The sequence below is a fragment of the Epargyreus clarus genome, unplaced genomic scaffold (assembly GCF_041222505.1).
Source record: "Epargyreus clarus isolate Ecla_fem2 unplaced genomic scaffold, WU_Ecla_fem_2.2 ptg000007l, whole genome shotgun sequence".
Taxonomy (NCBI): domain Eukaryota; kingdom Metazoa; phylum Arthropoda; class Insecta; order Lepidoptera; family Hesperiidae; genus Epargyreus; species Epargyreus clarus.
Window position 1 is genome coordinate 10,550,441 of NW_027332215.1, and position 21,307 is coordinate 10,571,747.

The 21,307-nt window shown below is 36.0% G+C and overlaps 1 protein-coding gene across 1 annotated transcript in view; it reads left to right on the top strand.

Annotated features, from left to right (window-relative positions):
• The first annotated feature begins 17,732 nt into the window (after positions 1-17,732).
• LOC140743106 (uncharacterized) overlaps positions 17,733-21,307 on the top strand; it is an 89,410-nt gene continuing 85,835 nt past the window's right edge. The window contains exon 1 of the mRNA XM_073074166.1: positions 17,733-17,810. Within this exon, the coding sequence (XP_072930267.1) occupies positions 17,736-17,810 (75 nt within the window). The 5' untranslated portion in view covers positions 17,733-17,735. The remainder of the gene's footprint in view (positions 17,811-21,307) is intronic.

Consider the following 21,307-nt stretch of genomic DNA (forward strand, 5'->3'; position numbering starts at 1 on the left):
CGCGGGCGAAGCCGCGGGTTCTGCTAGTCCTGCTATAAATATCAATGCAATTTAAGAAAAGGCCTATTTCTATTTGAACACAACCTTACACAATGTTTTTTCTGTTAACTTAGACTTATCTATCTATACCAAAACGTGCTAACATCAGTATTAAAGAATTGAATAAAGGTTGACAAAAGTAGCTGAACATCAATATGGGCAGAAGTAGCTTACCATCGAACGTTATACATGTGGCTGAACAACATACGAATGTCAACATTATTAGGTTATACTTATTTCTGTTTGTACTATTTTGTTATAATTTAATCCTTTTTAACCAAGTTGGGCGCGTAATGTTTCAAGTATATATGACGTGTGTTTATAATTATGTCACTATGGTTCCCATCCTTTGTCCTATTTCAATATTATTAATTTAATTCCATTTTTAATTAGAATCTATATTATTACATGTGACATATTTGCATACCCTTTGGGTTAGGATAGGAGTACAGAACAAATGTATTTCACATATGTATTCCACCTTATCCCGCAATAAATGAATTGAATTTAATTCACCGTTCAAGCACGTGATAATTAATTTCTAACACGCACATAACGTCGAAAAATCGGAGGTGCCTGGGACCCCGGACCCTTAGACCATGGTGCCGAGTTTATTAACCACTAGGCTATTACTGCAGGAATTCTCTTATTCTACTGAAACTCAACCATCCATTGGGTTAGTTTAATTTAATGACTTGGGTTTGGTAGCATAGGGTACCTCATAAACGCCAATTAAAGTACTTCAGTATCTACATAATATCCTGGATAGACGGTGTCGTGTGGGAGAACGTTCTTCTTTGAAGCATATTACAAGATGTACTTACGTGAAGGGTCTTAAGGGCACTTAACCCTTCGTACCTTTAATGTCAAAAGACTAAGATTTTGAGAAGAATAAGGGTGCATAAAATGTTACCGTGTTTATTTTTATGTACCTTTAATGTGTGTCTGTCGCCGCAAAGTAATGAAATACAGCAGTAAAAATATAATAACAGCAGTGTTAAGCGTTGCTGTGTTTTGGTTTAAGGGGTGTGGTAAGTGAAAAATACTTTTCCGAGGCGTTACTCAGAGGTAGCGGCGCATCTGTGGCCGACCTCAGGTAGGAATATCTAATCCTATCTGGGGCTGATTACAGATGTCCATGGGCGGCAGTAGCCACTTACCAACAGGTGGACTGCATGATCGTCTGCTAGTCCTATATTATAAAATTACTCTGAGGGCGAGTTATTGGAAATAGGCAATGTAAGTGTTTGTAATAGTTCAATCACTTTTTACTTTTGGTTATTAAGTCGATCTTTTCAATACTGATTGTAATGATGATTGAATCAAGACAATTAGGCAAAGACTAGTTATAAATAAATAAATTCTAGCAAACTTGTATAATACTAAGTACTACTTGTACATCATTCAATACGCTTCAATGTAAACAACATGGTCCCTTTTTACATAACACCAATTTCGCATTATAATTTTAGCAAAAGACGTAAAATTTATGGTGTTCATAAATTTTAGCATCTTTTCCGCCATTTACCATAATGATATAAGGGATTCAGATTCAGTGATTCAGAAGGGACAGGTTTAAAGCACTGGGTACAAACAAAGAATGAATATGATATAATTTATGGTAGACATATTTAGGTAAGTAAGTGATTAAAAGGACATGGGGTAGCTAGGAGTCACAGAGGTGCAAGATTCATTCTGCATTAGGGATTATGGAGGGAATCATGATCATCCTCAAACCATTACTGTTCTACTGCTCGGCACGGGTCTCCTCTCAGAATGAGATGGGTTACGCCATAGTCCACCGCGCTGGCCAAGTGCGAATTAGCCGTCTTCACATACATTTTAAAGCTTTTAAGATTTCACAGGTACGAAGGTTACCTCACGATGTTTTCCTTCACCGTTTAAGGAAGTGATAATTCATTTTTAATACGCACATAACTTTGATAAATCAGAGGTGCCTGGGATTTGAACCTTAGACCCCTCGATCAAAAGGTTGAGTTGAGTTGAGTTGAGTTTCTTAACCTTAATTTAATGTACTTAAATGCAACATTGATACTACTAAGTATGCTTCTAAGAAGAGAGGTAGAAGTTGGCGGAGGGAGAAGATGTAATAGCAAAGCGGGGTCATAGTGGTGTAGGTGTTGGAGGCCAAGAGGATATAGATAAAAGAGTAGAGAAGGGTAGTCCATGTAGTGACAGGCGCCATGGGATTTTGTAATACCAACTCAAATTCTCAAGTGAATTTAAATTACATAGGATTAATGATTACTTTATTCAACATTAGCGATTCCGTAGGTTTTGGTAGATTTAATAACTAAGTATAACTTAGATTTTATTTGCCGTTTCTTCTCCATAGCGAAACATCTTTTGAAGCGGACATCACCGCTCGTTTACCATTGTTAGCGTTCATAGAGAGTTCTATATGAAACAGTGTTGAATAAATGAGATTTCAAATTGAATTAACTGACCAGAATGGCGGCTTTTATCAATGAATTCAGTACACGCTACAGAGAATTGAACGAAAGCCACCCTTTTAACCGATTGCCTAAAAAACGTAACCCACGTTTGGTATGTACTGAAGCTTTCATTCCACTTCATGTCGTTGGTTCTTTTTATATAATATAGGAGTAGCAGACGAGCATGCAGTCCACATGATGGTAAGTTTCATGGATTTCTGCAATCAATCCCAGATAGGATTAGATATTCATCTGAGATTGGCTACAGATTCGCCACCCCTGAGGACTAAGCTGGTACGCCTCGGAAAATATGTCTCCCTTACCACACCTCAAACCAGAACACAGCAAGGCTTAACACTGCTTTTATAAGCAGAGATAGGTGTGGTGGTGGTGCCACCGGAGTCGAACCATAAAGGGTTTTCCACCTTCAAAAGGTACTCATAGTCCGGACCTTTTTAGATGTAAATGGCAAGAGAGTTATTACATCACACATCCAAAAGTTATTACATCAGCCTATTAATGTTGCTTCGTAAAATAAATATTTAACCGTACCAATATTTAATATGTTTACTGAGCACTTCACATTATGCGCCGCAATTGAATAATGGCCGCGATTTTAGGGTTGTCCCTACGCGCCTTATGTGCGTTCGTGATAAAAGCCATTAAAATAATGGGTTGTGATTATTTCGAATGATAACAAAAGTGGATGTTTTTGTATCTAATTTCACTAATATCAGTACATTTACATTTTCGTTTGCTTCTCGTATTAGTCAGACTATCGGGTGATTTTTAGGAATCCATACCGGGTAACAACTGTTACTGCTATTTGTGTGTCTGTATGTCCGTTCAAGGCTCTGTTTCTTTAACCGTAATTGTAATAGTAACAGACGCTTTAAATTTTACATAGTGTAGACTACAGCCACTATAACAACTAATCCTCACAATAAAAACGGTAAAATTAAAGATCGTTTCCATTAAATAAATCTGAATGTTTAGACTTTTTAGATTTGTTTAGAAGCCTTCTTTTAATATCTAGTATAAGATAAAGTACTATAGATATACCTTTTTTTTTGAGGAGGGGGAAACCTTCAATAGGTACCCTACGCCATGGGAGTGACGCCGAGTTATGTGGGATTTTTACCGCACTAAAACCCCCCGGTGGCCGTCCTCAGCGTTTGGTGGAGAACTCCGGGATCTCCAACGGAATACAACCGGAGTCCTCCTAACGCGATGTCCTATACCTACCTGTTCAAAAAAGGATTTTTTTTGGAAAATATCATCACAAATATATAATTACGTACGATTTGTTAATGAAATTTATTACAGGTACTTTGTTACAACAATATCTATGATATATAAGTGTAATAAGAAAATGTAGCGACCTGGATACATTTAAGATAAGCTGACCTCCTGCTGCATGGGTAGACAATTGTCTGGAGACCTATATTTTGATTCTCCACGTCCTCCCAGTAGGTACTTTGATTAATATCAAGAGAATATGTTTAATTCCTCCATTTATGCCCCATTTGTAGGGATCCGTTCCCAAAGGGTAATAACGGAACCCTATTACTAAGACTCCGCTGTCTGTCCGTCTGTCACAGGGCTCCATCTCCTGAACTGTAATAGATAGACACTTGATTTTTTTATAGAGTATGTATTAGGGTGACCGCTAGAACGGCAAATACTAAAAATAAAAAAGTTGAAATTAAATGTGGGTCGCCATATAATAAACCAATATTTTTCGACGTTTTTCGTTTTATCTATTGAACCGTAGTAGGCAGACAGTTCAAATTTTTGCAAGAATTTACATCATAATATGCCCAATACACACCTATAATGTTGTGGTACGATATATATTTAATTTTTTACACTTTCTACTCACTTTTTGCGCGATTACTAGTATTTTTAACATAATATATTATCTAACTATTATCTAAATATTATTTAGAGTGGATTTCAGAAATCCATGCGCGTCTTTTTATACTCGTATCATAAGAAGACAATTTTTTTGTGGTTCAACTTCGAAGACCGCTACACCTATTTCTGCCTAATGCGAGTAGTAGTGTTAAACGCTGTGTGGCACGAGCAGCCCCAATTTAGTTCTTAAGGGATGCATTTGTGGCTAATATTAGGAAGGATTCCAATTCTACCTTGAGTTAATAACATGTGTCCATAGGCGCTTATCGTCAACCCTTTTCCGTTCCACTGCTGGGCACGGGTCATCTCTCAGAATGAGAAGGATTAGGTCATAGTCCAGCGTGCTGGCCAAGTGCGAATTGGTTTTTAGATAGAACTTTTTTAAGATTTCTTACGTGCCAGGGATTTGAACCGAGATCAAGAGGCCGAGTTTCTAAACTAGGCTAACACTGCTATATTATCTAAATATATATAACTCAAAGGTTGACTGACTGACTGACGTAGTGATCTATCAACGCACAACCCAAACCACTGGACGGATCGGGCTGAAATTTGGCATGCAGGTAGATGTTATGACGTAGGCATCCGCTAAAAAAGGATTTTGATCAATTCTCCCCCCCCCCTACCCCCAAGGGGATAAAATAGGGGATGAAAATATTACTTCGTAACGCGAGCGAAGCCGCGGGCAAATGCTCGTATTCCATAGGCGCTAGTGCTTACTTATCATCTAAGTAAGCTCTACATATTATCTAAGTGGTGTACAGTCGTTCAAAACTTCTATGAAATATATCTCCATTCACAACTATCGATAAAAATAAATGAATGAAACATAACTAGGAATTTCTACGGAATAGACAAATTGCACACGCCTTCTGTAATTTATTTCGACCGGACCGCACCGGTTTTCAGATCTTGGAGGACGGCCATGAAACCAATTGATGTGAACATAATTGTAGTAATATTCGTCGCGACCCATTCATAGGTTTTCTGTGGGCGCGGAGACGGAGTGTGATGTCAATGGCTAGTTATATTCAATTGGTGTGCGTAATACTTAGCCTACATAATAGGTATGTGAAGTTTTTTCAAATTGATATTACAATTGATATTATTTCTACCTAATAACAGCAGTGTTAGGCGCTGCTGTCTTCTGGTTTGAAGGGTGTGGTAAGGGAGACAGACTTTTCCGAGGCGTTCCAGTCCTCAGGGGTAGCGGCGCATCTGTGGCCGACCTCAGGTTGGAATATCTAATCCTATCTGGGGTTGATTACAGATGTCCATGGGCGGCAGTAGCTACTTACCATCACGTGGGCTGCATGCTCGTCTGCTACTCCTATATTATATAAAGAAAAAAACATGCTAACGATCTGAAAGTTATGCACCTTGAACAAAAGAAAACAGGTAGAAAGCGGTAGAACGAAACATCTTTCTCCGAATAATTAAAACAATATCTTTATCGCATAACATAAGAAAATAAACGGCGGGAACTTAATTGCCAATATAATAAGTATGTATATATTAATTGTTAATTATTTCAGTTGCATATTTTTAATAATATAATTGAGCTTTACAATGATCGTCATCGTGTATCTTAATGCACACCAATTGAATATAACTTGCAGCTTAGTAATACATGTGGCTACCTATCATTATCAACCCAACACTGTCCCACTGCTGGGCACAGGTCTCCTTTCATAATGAGAAGGATTAGGCCATAGTCCACCGCGCTGGCCAAGTGCGTATTGGTAGACTTCACATACTCGTACCTTTGCTATGTTTTTTATAAATCTCTCAGTAGGACTACCATGAGTTTACAAAAGTATTACTCGCTAGCGACTGCGTAAAATAAATGTATGAAAAATTGTACAGCGCCTCTGGTGGTTACTCGTAGAACTAAAATCCGTAGTGACGTAACTCGATACGTAAAAAACCTATCGAAATCAAATCGCTAGCGAATGTCATTATGATCTATTGCCATACAAATTCGGTCCCATGAGTCATTAATTTGACAGACGTTGTCAAGAAATACCGTAACGATAGTAGTTATGTTATTCACTAGCAATATGACAATAGTTTTCTATTTACCATTTCTATAGTGGCGTTTCTATGCCAACTCATGGTAATGCTACAGGTATGCAGGTTTCCTCACGATGTTTTCCTTCACCGTTTAGCAAGTGGTAATTAATTTCAAAAAAGTCAATTACAGAAAAATCAGAAGTGCGTGCCTGGGATTTGAACCTCGGACCCCTCGATAGAGGCGGAGTTTCTTAACCACTAGGCTATCACTGCCTAAGTGGCTCCCTATAAAAAACAGTAACTTTAAAACATATTACGTACGAGATACAAAGGCGTACTAGCAGTAAATATGACTTTATTGCCAATTCAGCGGCGGTGTGGCTCGGGACCGAATTTGAATTGCTATTCCGAGCGTCTTATTCGTTGCACCACATCTAATCTGATATCCAGCAAATCTGGCTCACGAACATGTAAATATTGCACTATGCTCTTTGCGAGTCCGGAGATATATCTGCGATAAATCCAGACCAAAGGAAAGCCTGATTAGCATTACCCCGTTGTAAAAGGGTTACAAAGTTTGTCCTAATATATTTTGTTTTTAGCAACATTTATTCGAATCTACTTTAGCAGGTTAAGGCATGGTAATGATGGAATAGCCTACTTCTTGAAACTCCATCTCGAACCAGGTTCAAGTCACGTGTACCTCTGATAGGAAACTTAGGCATATGTATTGCAAATTAATGATCAGTTTTTAGAACGGTAAAGATAATATCGTGAAAAGCCTACGCGTTTGAGAGTTCTTTAAAATGGGATCTCAAGGACGTGTAAAGGCTACCAATTTCCTAGAGCACTTGGCCATCGCGGTGGACTATGTCCTAGACTGCTCTCTCTCTAAGATGAGACCAGTGCCCAGCAGTTGGGTAAGGGATTAACAATCACGAAACTCACTTTAAGTAAATTACATCACATTTTATTGACATTAGATAATGTTTCCGAGATTTTTGAATCAAAGTTGTTTTCTGAATATAGACATATATACATGTTTGCACACATATAACAAATAATATTTACAATAACACGAGTCCGCATAGAAACATATTTACCACGTCATTGAAGTTTCAAACGTCCCGACGACGGCTTACAGATACATATTTCCAATTAAAATAAGCTGTGACAATAAAAATATATCAAGCATTGTAAATGTTTTATGGGAGTAATACGCATATTCAACGGTTTATTATCGGAACCTTTTAATTCCCGGCACGGCACCGAGTGAACAGAACAATAGTGATGAAATATGATGCTCTTTTATAAGAAAATACAAGTAAGAATACTTGTTATTTGGTTCTCGTAGCGCAGTTACCTGCCTGACTCGCAACAGGTTCCAGGTTCGTTTCCCAGCTTACAAAAAAAATAGCTTCTGGATCTGGGCGTTAGTCTATTATATTCTATACTTCTATCGTCTATTATATACTTAGCCAACAATTTTTTTTATTCAAAATAGGTTCTTTACAGAGCACTTTTTGAATGTCAATACAACTACCACCACTTCACAAGGTGTTTCGTTATGGAGAAGAAACGGCGAAAGAAACTCCATAACACACATCTTTTAAAAAAATGTTTTTACAATGTTAAACTTAACCTAATGGTACATGTGGAGCTGGAACTACTTCAGACCACACCGTTTTGTCAGTCAAATAATCACTCAGTTTATAGTACGCTTTAACGACGAGCATTCAGTCCACCTTATGGTAAATGGCCCCTACCGACTAGGGACAGGTATTTCTAATCTAGTTCGGATCCTACCTGAGGTCGACCGCAGATGCGTTGCAACCTCTGAGGACTATTTTGCAACGCCTCGGATAAATATATGTTATCTCCCTTTACTGCTGTTAGTCAGTAGAAATGGGTGTGGCCGTGGTGCCATCTTCAAGACGCTTCGAACATAGATGCTATTTAATATTATAAACCAACACTAATAGTAACTCTAATTAACATACAATATACAAAGATTATTAAATTCAGACACTTCACAAAATTAACAATCCTTAAATCAAAAAGTAGTATTTTAAATGAACGAAATATTACAAAAGCCAGCCCTGCTTATGATGAAGTGTTGCGTGGCGCTGAAGAACAAAAATGTATTATTGGATCTACAGCTGAGCTGCAAACATCGCGGATTATATACGTGGCTTAAAGCTGTCCGGAAGGCTATTTATGTGCCCGAAATAGCGCCGCGCCCATGTTTACACTTCACTTGTTACGTTTTTAGGGTTCCGCTTGATACGTAATCAGCCGGAAACCGTTTGTCAGTCCATCGCTTATACAATGTTGTGGGTAAGGCCGGTTCACATGTATCACTTCGACGTCACACCACAGCGACATGTGTAAGGTAAATGGGTATACCGATTAATATGGAGTGGGTCGCCATACCGCAGGTTTTTAGTGTGTTCTCTACACTTATCGCAATACATATATCGTGTATATGTATGTAATATTTGTATATTTTATGTTTCGTCGCGATGCCGGTAGTAGGAGGCAGATGAGTCTTTAGAGTGAGGTTATTTTAACGTATAAAATTTGAAATGGGTGTCAGAAAAGGTTTATTTTAACGCTCAAATGACGACCATCCGGACGAATAAAAATGCATATTTGCCATCACAATCAACAGTGTGGATTATAGTAACAACATTGCAACTATAACACAATAACTAGTTGTATCGTACATGTAAGTTTGGAAAATTTGTTTTAGGCTATGTTACACGTATTTTTAGTCGCCATAATGTCACCACTGTTGCCAACATATTATGGTTGCGTTGTAGTATGTGGTACGTGTGATTAGGCACTAAGATTAAACAGAGGGACGTCGAGCACTTGTGTATTTTCACAATGAAGACAGATTAGACGCTCCATTTTGTACGTAACCTAGTGCAAAGTATAAGAGTCGCGTCTGCTTGTAAATTTATTTTTATGGCCAAACGGATTATTTATAACACCTGTCTATTTTAACACCTGCCATAAATTTAAGTTATGTGCTTATAAGAATTAAGGTTTCTACACTCGCTATGATTCCCTGGGTCGTAGGTGTCGTGGTCACACATACACAAATTCCCAGATCCAGAAACAGTAATCTAAATTCATCGTTTAAATATCTGTCTAGCCGAGGATCGAACCCGGTGCCCTCAGCACAACACAGTAGTATGGTGGCCGTTCTGCCATGCGGGCCGTGATATGCTTTAACAGTGAATGAAGACATCGTGTGGAAACCTATGTACCTACATGGCATTCTTAAAAAAAAACAAAGTTTTTGAGATATTCCAATTCGCACTTGACCAGCGCGTTAGAGTATGGCCTGAACCTCTCACTCTGAGTGGAAACCCAGAGTGAGAGGCACCAATGACATATGATGATGAGGATAATGAGTTGAGAACGTAATTTCCTGCGCCCTTTCAGGGTTCACTGAAAGAGAATGCTATCAGGCATTAAGATTGCCCTTTTGTACTATATGCATTTGTTAAAGGTTATGCGATAAATAAAATTATATTGTAGAACTAGAGTTTTTACGTGTATGTTCTGGTTTGAAGCATGTTACAAGATGTATCTACTTACGTAAAGCGGCCGACTAAAGAGCGCTTAACTGTCGTACCCCGTAAAAAGTTCAAGATAAAAATTATGAAATTTTTACATAACGAAATGTCTCCATTTTGTGGTCAGTCCACATTGGTATCCGTAGCAGACTTTTTTATAATATGAGAGTAGACGACTATGCAGTCGACCAGATGGTAATTGGCTTCTGCCACCTATTGATATCTGAAATCATTTTATCTGAGGTCGGCGACATATCCACCGACACCCCTGAAGACTAAGCTGGAATGTCTCGTAAAAGTATGCCTCCTTTACCGCACTCTTCAAACTAGAACTCAGCAGCGCTTAATACTTCTGTCATTAGACAAAAATAGGTGTGCAACTTGTACCGCCGATGATGAACTATAGAGGGTTCTCCACCTTCTTCTATACCCTTATATCTTTGCAAGCAAATGATACACATCTGTCTGAACTTAACCCCTTGGGGGTTCATTTACATGCAAAGACAACGAGCTTGTCAAACACAAAAAGATTCTCTTTACTATTCAAATCAAATCTACCGTAACACAGTTGCTGAAACCATACCCTTCCAAATACTGTATGAATAAATATAAATGTCTGATGAACCGTGCCTGACACGTTCAATGCCTGTATATAAACGGAACCTACCTTCAATATCCAGAGGAGAAATTAAGATGGTAGTATTCTAGACACAATCAAAATTCCCAACGTACGTAACAAAAATACGAATACAATAATAAATCTGCGTATCTAAAATTTTTGTAATGAGTTCCGCCGACCTTGATTAATGTTAATTAGCCATTTTCAAAGTTCAATTACTTTGGGGTAAGCGAATAAGTGGAAACGGTAAGAAAATATTCTTGAAAATAAAATACTTAGCTTACGTTTTATCCGAGGTTTTGTAAGATTAATACCTGTTCATTTCTTATGCTTATATCCTTACTAAAGTGTGTTTGTTTCTCCCGCTCACACAACTGAAGTAATCAGCCCATCTTCATGAAAATGGGCAGATACGAGTCTGTTTTGCGATGAATATCTTTGATATTGGATTATTGTACCTACATATAATACATAATGTAATATTGGATTGTTGTCATATCTATTTAACGTTGGTTAAGTTTTTCTTATAATATAGGAGCCGACGGACAGACATGTACGAATGACGATAATAAAAATGATACTCCAAAACCATAGCTCTCAACTTTCAGAAGTTCGCAGGTTTACAGATTATTATCTGAAAACCAATTAGGGAAGCATGTCGCAGATATCATCGTGAATTTTATAACTTTCTATATATATATATATAATTCTGTAAAACGCTATTGTATTTTACGAACGAATATTTTTATTTACTTTCTAGTTTAGTCCTAAGCGACTCATTTATGGCCGACCGCAGGTAGGAATCTAAATTTATCTGGGGCTGATTACAGTGGTTATATGTCCATGAGCAACAGTAGCCATTTACCACGGTGGACTGCATGCTTATCTGTTACTCCTATCTTTTAAAAAATAAGTTGCAGCATAAAATACTACATAACATTATTATTCCATCCACACAAAGGCACTGTGTCATCGCTACCGATATTTGAAACATAAATTCACCTAGATACCTTCTTTCAAAGATCAATTTGCTTGGCTTTGTTGTAAGGGTAAAATTAAATTATAATAGAAGCCGTCTAAAGAAAGTTATGTCTTATTTATCATGCAATTAACATAATGTCTTTGGAGTAAAGTAACGGAATGTAATACGAATATGTCCTTAAGCTTAAAATATTGTTTACATCACGAAATAGGAATTATATTATCTTTTCAACCTCCGAAAAGGAAAAAGGGGAGTTTTATATGTTTGTGTGTGTATGTAAATGTATGTATCTGTTTTTTTAATAATATACGATTAGTAGACGAGCACGCAATCCACCTGAAGGTAAGTGGCTACTGCCGCCCATGGACATCTGTAATCAACCCCATATAGGATTAGTTATTCCTACCTGAAGACTAATCTGGAATGCTTCGGAAAAGCAGTTCTCATTTGCCACACCCTGAAAACCAGAACACAGCAGCGTTTAACAATGCTGTTATGACGCAGAAATAGCTGTGGCAGTGGTGCCGCCATAGTCGAACCACAAATGGGTTTTAGTACCTTCAAAGTTAGAGTTTAAGAATATTAAGTCTATGTTCTACTAACCTTCGCTTGTTTGTTTACCACCGTCGTGGGGGTGATTTTGGCATCGTACTCTAGTGGATACATATGGATGCGTTATTTTTATTTGAAAGCGTGTCTGTTCGTGAATGTTTCTACCTTTTTTTTGAAGAAATTTTGATAAGTCGCTTAATGATTTATTATCATCAACCCTTGGCACGGGTCTCCTATCAGAATGAAAAGGATTAGCCCATCGTCCACCGCGCTGGCCAAGTGCGAATTGGTAGACTTCACATGCCTTTGAAATCTTGCTTTATTTTTTTAGATTTCTAAGGTATGCAGGTTTCCTCATGATGTTTTCCGTTGCAGTTTTAAGCTAGTGATTGAATTTCTAATACGCACATAATTTTGATGAATCAGAGTTACGTGCCAGAGATTTAAATCTCGGACCTCTCGATCAAGAGGCCGAGTTTCTTAACCACAGGGCTATCGCTGCTTAGTCATTGATTGTCGATTGCTGGGTTGTCGCAAGTATATTAGCTTACTGGTAAGAGGCGGGAAATTATAGATGATGAATTCTGTCGTAGCAACGTCATGTTGCATGTTGTATGAGAGTAACTATGAATCATATAGGTCTTAATTTCCGCTACCACACGCTCGCAAGGCGATGCCGCGTTCTGCTCGCTTAATGTTAAGTTTTCTTTTAGGTTAGTCTAGCCGGGACTTTTTTTTTTTTTTATTTCTGACATTATAAAACCTGGTCCGACTAAATCAATTTTTCCGTTTCCTACTCCGTAACTGTTTTAAATATTTTTATATTCCCATGGACTATTAAAAAAAAAATATATGTAAGCGACATAGATTAGTGAAAGATACTTCGCCGCCTTTAAATTGAATGAAGCCACAAACGGCTTATTATAGTAAGTTCTTTTTTTGAATTCTTGACAAATAAAAACATTTTTAGACAAAATTTACGAATAAATAACTAATACTGCGTAATTTACATAATAAATAAATAATTTATAATAATAATTTCAAATATTTTAGGGACATTTTAGCATGGAGACGTGGCATAACTTTTTTACGCAACTATTTCAATTCTCAAAACTGGGTACATTTACTTGTTAGGAGTGAGTAATCTTTACTAATCTATGGTAAGCGTCATACATATCATCATATACATAATCGTATGGATTTATACCATAAAATTAGAATTTGATAAATATTAAACTAATTTAAATCATAAAATATGATGTACGAGTAGTTGTAATTTATTATAATAAATTTAATAGTCGTTTCAGGATAATGTCATTAAATGGATCAATAATTTATTGTATTTTTGTTAGTTATTAAAAAACTTGAGCATAAATAGCGAAAATGTTATTAATACATGGGACAAATATGATATTTAAATGATAATTCTTATATTTGTTTAATCTTTTCTCCGTCGATAAAAGTTAGTATAAATTATTAATACAACATTTTTATTTTACCTCTGAATTCACCTACAAAATCTTTACTACGAGTATATAAAACAATATATATATATATATATAAAACGTAAACTTTATAATAAGTATATATATATAAATACAACGCGATAACGCATTATAAAAAAAAACAAAAAGCAACGTCGGCTTCCTTTTAGTAACAACTACTATGACGTGCGCCACCGCAGTGGGATTCGAACCCACAATCTCCAGTACCAACAACTGGGCCTTTCCCATTAGGCTACGCGGCAATGTCTGTGAACGTTGAAATTCCGACGACATTCACAGTTTTCACAAGTACGCATGCGCCAAAAGCCGAATGATACGTAATTGCTTTCAAGAGTAACATTTTTTCATTAAATGAAACATTAGAGACATATTTAATGCGACTTGAATTCGTATAAAGATGTAATTCAACATTTTAATAATCTTAAATTGCAAAAAGTAATAAATGTGCGAATACTTTTATTTGAATGAATATTGTTATGAAAATGAGTGTTTCAAAATGTATCTAAGTAATATTTTTTGGAATTTTAGATTATATGAGAGGTTCTTTTAATTTGGAAATTATTTTTTATGATAAGGAATATTTGGATTTTTATTTAAATTGATACCAATATGTCTGGTCTTGAACAAATAAGGTTAAATTACCGTGTAGGTGTATTATCTTCCCAATTCTGAGTAAGGCGTCATACCCAGCAGTGGGACACAAAACAGGTTACAGACAACATCTGGCAATTCACGCTAAAATTATGGAATCAAAGACATTTAGCACACTAAAAGAGGAACTAAGCAACTATTTATTTGCATACAACGAAAGGGGAAACACTTGGTGGAAACATGTTAATTTATTTTCTAAGATCGAAAAATCGTGCGTAGCCAAGTCTATATGATAGCTAAAACTGAGACTATAACAGGGCTTACACTATTTTGATGCTAGTATGATGAAATGTCTTTCAAATCAAGGAACTGTTGAGTTTGAGTGGTCATTATGATGAAAGAACTACTTGATAATCATTAAGACCTACAGACTTACAGTTTAAATTATTATCGTCATCGTCAACCTATTACACGACTCAAAATATGGGTTGTTACATTTCACACACGCTTGAGAAGGTATCCTCACGATGTTTTACTTCAACGTATCTACTGCATCTGCAATTAATTTATTGCACATGATTCTTTTTTGTGCAATGCTGATTAATACCTCCCAGTTGCATGAAAATAAATCGGTATCTTATCTAAATATATATAACTCAAAAGTGACTGACATAGTGATCTATCAACGCACAGCCTAAAACGCTGGACGAATCGGGCTGAAATTTGGCATGCGAGTAGATGTTAAGACGTAGGCATCCGCTAAGTAGGATTTTGACCAATTCTAACCCCAAGGCGATAAAATAGGGGATGAAAGTTTGTATAAATCTTCTTAGTTAATAATATTACTTCGTAACGCGAGCGAAGCCGCGGGCGAAAGCTCGTTCGCTTATAAATTACGACGTAACCATGGACAAAAATCTACTCGCTTAATAAAAGAAACACCGTGTACAACATCACCGTGTTTCTTCAGTCAGGTCAGAAACATCAGTTATTTCTTCGCTTTGACCTACATTTAAATTTTGTTGAATTTGTATATTTGGACCAGTAATTGTAGCAATCGAAATTAAATATACAGCACCATCTGCTTAATTTGCATTTGAAATTCTGAATTATTTCACAGTGTTTTTGTGGAGCTTACAAATAAGGCTGTTTACTTTGAAATTAGCTTTAGAAGCTTAAAATTCAGAAGAAATGCTTCTAGTTAATAATAAAGTAGTGAAACAGTATATTATTTAAGATAAGATAGTTTTTTTTTAATATTACGCAGATTTTAAGTTACATGAACGTCATGAAAAATCCACTTATACGAGTATCTTAGATTTCGTTTTCTCCGAAAATGCCAACTAGAAACAATTATAATAATTATCTTCAATTATTCTTTCTATTATTATATAAAAATTGCTGACAAAATATGTAAATAATAAAAAAATATCCTTATTTATTTATTAAGTAATATGATGAGTATAGCTTCATACACCTATTTATGTTAGTTGCTTTTAACGGCACACCTTTATTATGTAGGCAGTTTTGGAGGAAAATCTCTAAAATAATTATAATTATGGAATACTTTCTTTCAGCGGCGTAGCGTAGATTACCGTAAAACTAAGGCAATGCTGTACTTATAATCAACAATCTAAGATTTAAAAACGATACTTATTTTTTATCTTCAAATATTATTTTAAAAATAATCCTAGAAATCCATACGTAGGCATCCCCACGAGCTAGTATACCCGCATATGATAATCAAGAACAGGATATATTCTATCCAATGAAGGAAGTGTCGTGTAGTGATGTATGTATATATCAGACCTAAGTGCGAATAGAATTTGAAAAACTACACTTTTTTCCCCTTAGAGATCCCGAAGTCATCCAAATAAAAAAAGGACCCGTTTATGTGGGATAAACGGGAATCGCGACCACGGCACCGGATATCTGTAGAAGGCGGGAGTTTGTTAGCTGTAAAAAAGCAGTGGAATATCCAGAGAATCATTATTTCATACAATTCACTTTTGTTATGATAATTCTTCAAACTAATTCTACCAATATTAGTGTTTTTCACATGTATGAAATTTAGTACTTTATAGCGCGCTAATCACAAGTCAAAAGTTTATATTTCTAACGACTATAGCTAAATTAGAACCACAGCTACTCATTTGTCAAACCGCACGAGTTGGCATATTTAGATATGCTCAAATCGTACATGTTAACAACATCAATCTTGTTACATACGTCAACGCTACCCGTATCCTGTTCAAAGGACCAGGATACAATCTCAGACACTTACTCAACCGAATGACAAGTAAGTAATAGCTACCAGTAAATCTTCTATGGACCATTTCTATATCAATATTCTGAATTCAGGATCAAGTTGAGTGTTAGCTGGTCTAGAACGATAATAAATTTGTTCTGGTTTTCGTACAAATCTTTTCGTATTTTTTTGTTTCTTACGAATTAATTATTTACTACTTTATTTTCGTTCCAAAATATGATTACAAATACATACAAATAAACATATTTTAATTGTGAAATAGTTCTTCATAAACGCGTTAGCGCTAAATAAGGGAAATTTTAGTATTAGGTGTAGGTAAAGGTAAATTATGATTATTTGTGATTCATTATAGCCTTTCGCAGCAATAATTTACCTTGGGAATATACATAATTACAAAAATGATTATGATTCATTATAATAGTAATATTATAATGAGAGGAAATTTATAAAATTTCACCTTGAGATATATTCGTTACTACCTACGAGTATTATAATATGCGATATTATAGTTAAAAATGTGCTGTTGAATAGTGCGTCGAAAATGTAATGTTTTAGGTTCAGCCTTGGCCGAGGTCGACGTGTAAAAAGATTATTAATTGTTTGTTTAGCTTTTACTCGGGGCCATTTATTGTTATGCCAACGTTTTTACGGTTCGGACCTAAGTCGACTTTTTAACTTTTCTCTTCAAGTGTCAGTATTACTCGTGAAGCTGTGTAACTATTTACTCTCTATTTTTTTATAATATAGGAATAGCAGACGAGCATGCATCTGTAATCAACCCCAGATAAGATTAGACATTCCTACCTGAGTTTGGCCACAGATGCGCCGCTACCCCTGAGGACTAAGCTGGAATGCCTCAGAAAAGTCTGTCTCTCTTACCACACCCTTCAAACCCGAACACAGCAGCGCCTAACACTGCTGTTATTAGGTACAAATAGGTGTGGCGGTGGTGCCGCCGGAGTTAAACCACAAAGGGTTTTACCACCTTCCCTTCCTTTATTTATATACGCTCTGGCTTTCGTGGGCTTTCTGGCGTATTTCACGCCGTTCTATAAAAAGCTTTCAAATAAGATCTGAGCTTTTAATACGTATAAATGCAAAAGGTTATAGATACATGTCTAAAACTACGAAGCTTTCGGCATTGGAATCGTGGTAAATTGATAATTAATTTTATTATTATTGGTCGTAGGTTACCTGTCACCAGGATGGCCCTCATCCAATCCTGTTGCTGTTGGCGCAGCCTCCGCCGGGGCTGCTATGCCGCTGCTATATATACTCTGGTAAGTAGAGTGCTTGCTTAATTACTTGCATTCATCATGAGTAAATTATCGTACAGAAACAATAAGTGATAGCGTAGTGGTTAAGAAACTCGGCCTCTTGATCGAGAGGTCCGAGGTTCAAATCCCAGACACGCCTATATACATATATCTTAATAGATATCTACATAGGAAATTACAGTATCTTGCAAAAATGCGAAATCGATTGTCGTTCTTATTGTACGTAATATTGTTATTTCAGCCATAAAAGTGACATAGTCAATTACACCAAATAGGGAAGTAGCGAATTTTCAGATGAATTTTAACATTTTTTGTTATTTTAACAATTGTACGCAAAGTAACAAATAGCAGTGTACAATACACATGTGTAGTGTACGTAAATTTCATTCCAACGGATAGAGCCTCGGTAGCTTAGAGGTAAAGCAACGGACACGCGTGTCCGGGGTCGCTGGTTCGAGCCCAGCCTGAGGCGTCCAATCGTAGCGTCGTACTTTTTTTTTCTTTTATTTTATGAGTTTTTTTAGTATAAAATTTTGTATCATAAATATGTAATATAACTCAAATTTTTAGGTCTTAATATTTTTTTTTATTTATTTGTGACTTGTATTTATTCAAACTTCTCTTCTTCATTTTTATTTTTTTTCGAAACGAGAATAACAAATTCTTTAATTTTTTTTTCTAGAAAAATAACATTTTATAAGAAAGCTTTATTTCCACCCCAAATTTTGAACCCAAGCTGTTTTGACCCCGCCTCCCTTTAACAGGGCTATAGCTACGCTCATTTGCTAATAGGTAATAATACGGTATATCATCATCATCATCATCATCATCATCGACCCATTACTGACCCACTGCTGGGCACCCGTCTCTTCTCAGAAGCTGGCCAAGTGCGAATTGTTAGACTTCACATACCTTTGAAAACATGTTTTTAAGATTTCTCAGGTATGCAGGTTTTCTCAGAATGTTTTCCTTCACCGTTAAAGCTTATAATTCAATTCAAATACGCACATAACCGAAAAAGCAGAGGTGCGTGGGATTTGAACCTCGGACCCCTCGATCAACACGGCGAGTTTCTTAACCACTAGGCTATCACTGCTTACGGTACATAACTATGGTTAAACCAGGGGAGACGCGTGTCATTTCACAATTAGTTGGCATTTAATAGCATCACCAGTACACGATTGACTGTTCAAACGTTCAATGAGATATTTCATCTCATTATGGTACTCACCGATGGTCCTCACGCCGCCAGTCTCCTATAGTGATGTACACCGACACTTGTATTAAGATTATTTTAACATCCACAGATATACCTAAAATATTAAATTTTACTATCAATATAAACACAAAAATATAAAGATATTTACAACAAATAAAATTAAAAGCTTTTTTAATTCTTGAATTAAAAATAGCTTGCAATTCTTTAATTCTAATTCTAATTTCATTATAATTCTAATAAGCCATTTTAATTAAATAATGAAATATTTGAAAATAGCTTTTAATTTTATTTGTTTATGTTATTTGTTTTATATGTGGTACACATAGATACATATTATTATAATACCGTGTATATACCGTGATACACGTAGAAAAAACAATTTTATCTTATACGCCATAGAGCCACAAAGCCTTTTAAATTTTCGAATGGTCGAAAATCGACCCTAATTCTAGGTTATACCTAATCTGTTAATTAATTAAGATCTGTTAATTTAATTAGGATTAGGTTATACCTAATCTGTTTCGTCAAGAAAAAAAAACAACGGGTTACGCTCTAGGAGTGAAAACTTGAATATTAATGTTGTGCATTTTTGATATTTTGGTATGATTAGGCAATAATTTTGTACGAATTACTGTAATCATCTTTATATATACATTTCTTATGTGCGTGTATATGTTACTGAACTCCTCCTAAACGACTGGACTGATTTTGATGAAATTTGTTGTGTATGTGTTCAAGGGGGCTTGAAAATGGGTTTAACTTACAATTAAGTCCGTGGGAAAAGGTTTATTTAATTAATTTTTAATTCGTAAGTAGTTATAGAATCCGAAACTATGCATTTGATCAAGTGATGATCTTTAGCAAAGTTGTTGTCCAAGAGCCCACGAGGGTTTGGGAGTTGGTAAGACCAATTTTCGACAGATGGCACCGCTGTCCTTCCAATGCAGGTACAAATTTTCCGTTTTATGTATGTCATGTTATTTCTTTAAAATGCGGGCGAAGCCGCGGGCACCACTAGTCTTATATATAAAATTTTCGTGTCACAATGTTAGTTACCGTACTCCTCCGAAACGGCTTTACCGATTTTCACTTAATTTTATATGCATATTCAGTAGGTCTGAGAATAGGCTATTATCTATTTTTCATACCCCTAAGTGATAAGGGTTGTTCACCCTTAACATTTTTTTATTTATATGGCAACACAACGTTTGCCGGGTCAGCTAGTTATCAGTATAAAAGTATACTTTAAATATTGACTCATTTATTGCGCTATCGTACACAAACATGACAGTCTTACGAATTTTTGATCAGGTTACGTGCCCTGACACGAGTTTAACATTTTTTACCTATCACAAAAGTGCTAAAGAGGTTTTCACTTCAAAAATATTTTAGCGTAACTAACCAAGGCTGAATTTCTTTCAACAAATAATACTACGAACTACGAAACAATACTTCTTGCTATTGTATGCCTCGTTATTCTGAAACTCAGCAATTCACTTGAACATTCATTACAATTTAGTTGAATTCACAAAAAGCGAGCCTCTCGGGCTAAACAGATTGCAGGAAGTTGTTACATAAAGAATCAGACGAGGAAAGAAAAATCTTGTTACATTGTGTTTTGTATGATTGTTGTGTCGTTCTATTAAACTTTCTCTTACAATAATTTATAAAATATAACTGGCTGTACAATTTGACGACCCGCGTGGCCGAGCCGTCATTATGGGTTGCAGGTTCGATTCGATTCCTGCCTATCTATCTAAATGATGAAAGTAAATTTCTATTCTAGGTGGGTGTTGTGTACGTATTCATGGCACCTGCGTCACTAAGAACCCTTGTGTGGGACTATGAATGTAAAAACCGTTTTTTAACCCGTGTTTAAAAATAGTATAATGGTAGAACCCTCTATGGTTCGACTCCGAGAAACATACTTTTCTGAGGTATTCCAGCTTAGTTCTCGGGGGTAGCGGCGCATTGATCGCCCACTTCAGGTAGGAATCTAATCTTATACGGGATTGATTACAGATCTCATATGATTAACTATATAATTGTATATCATTGTTATGTTCTGTTGAAGTGTACAATAAAGAATATCTATCTATCTATCCCCATAATCGGCAGTAGCCATTTGCCATCAGGTGGACTACATACTATCACTCTTATATCAAATGTATTATTAATAGTCTCTCCTAACATGACACACATATAACTCACAGCGTACATTAATTTCCGACCACCTTAATAGATCTACCGCATGCATGAAACTGAATCTCCGGTTTCAGAT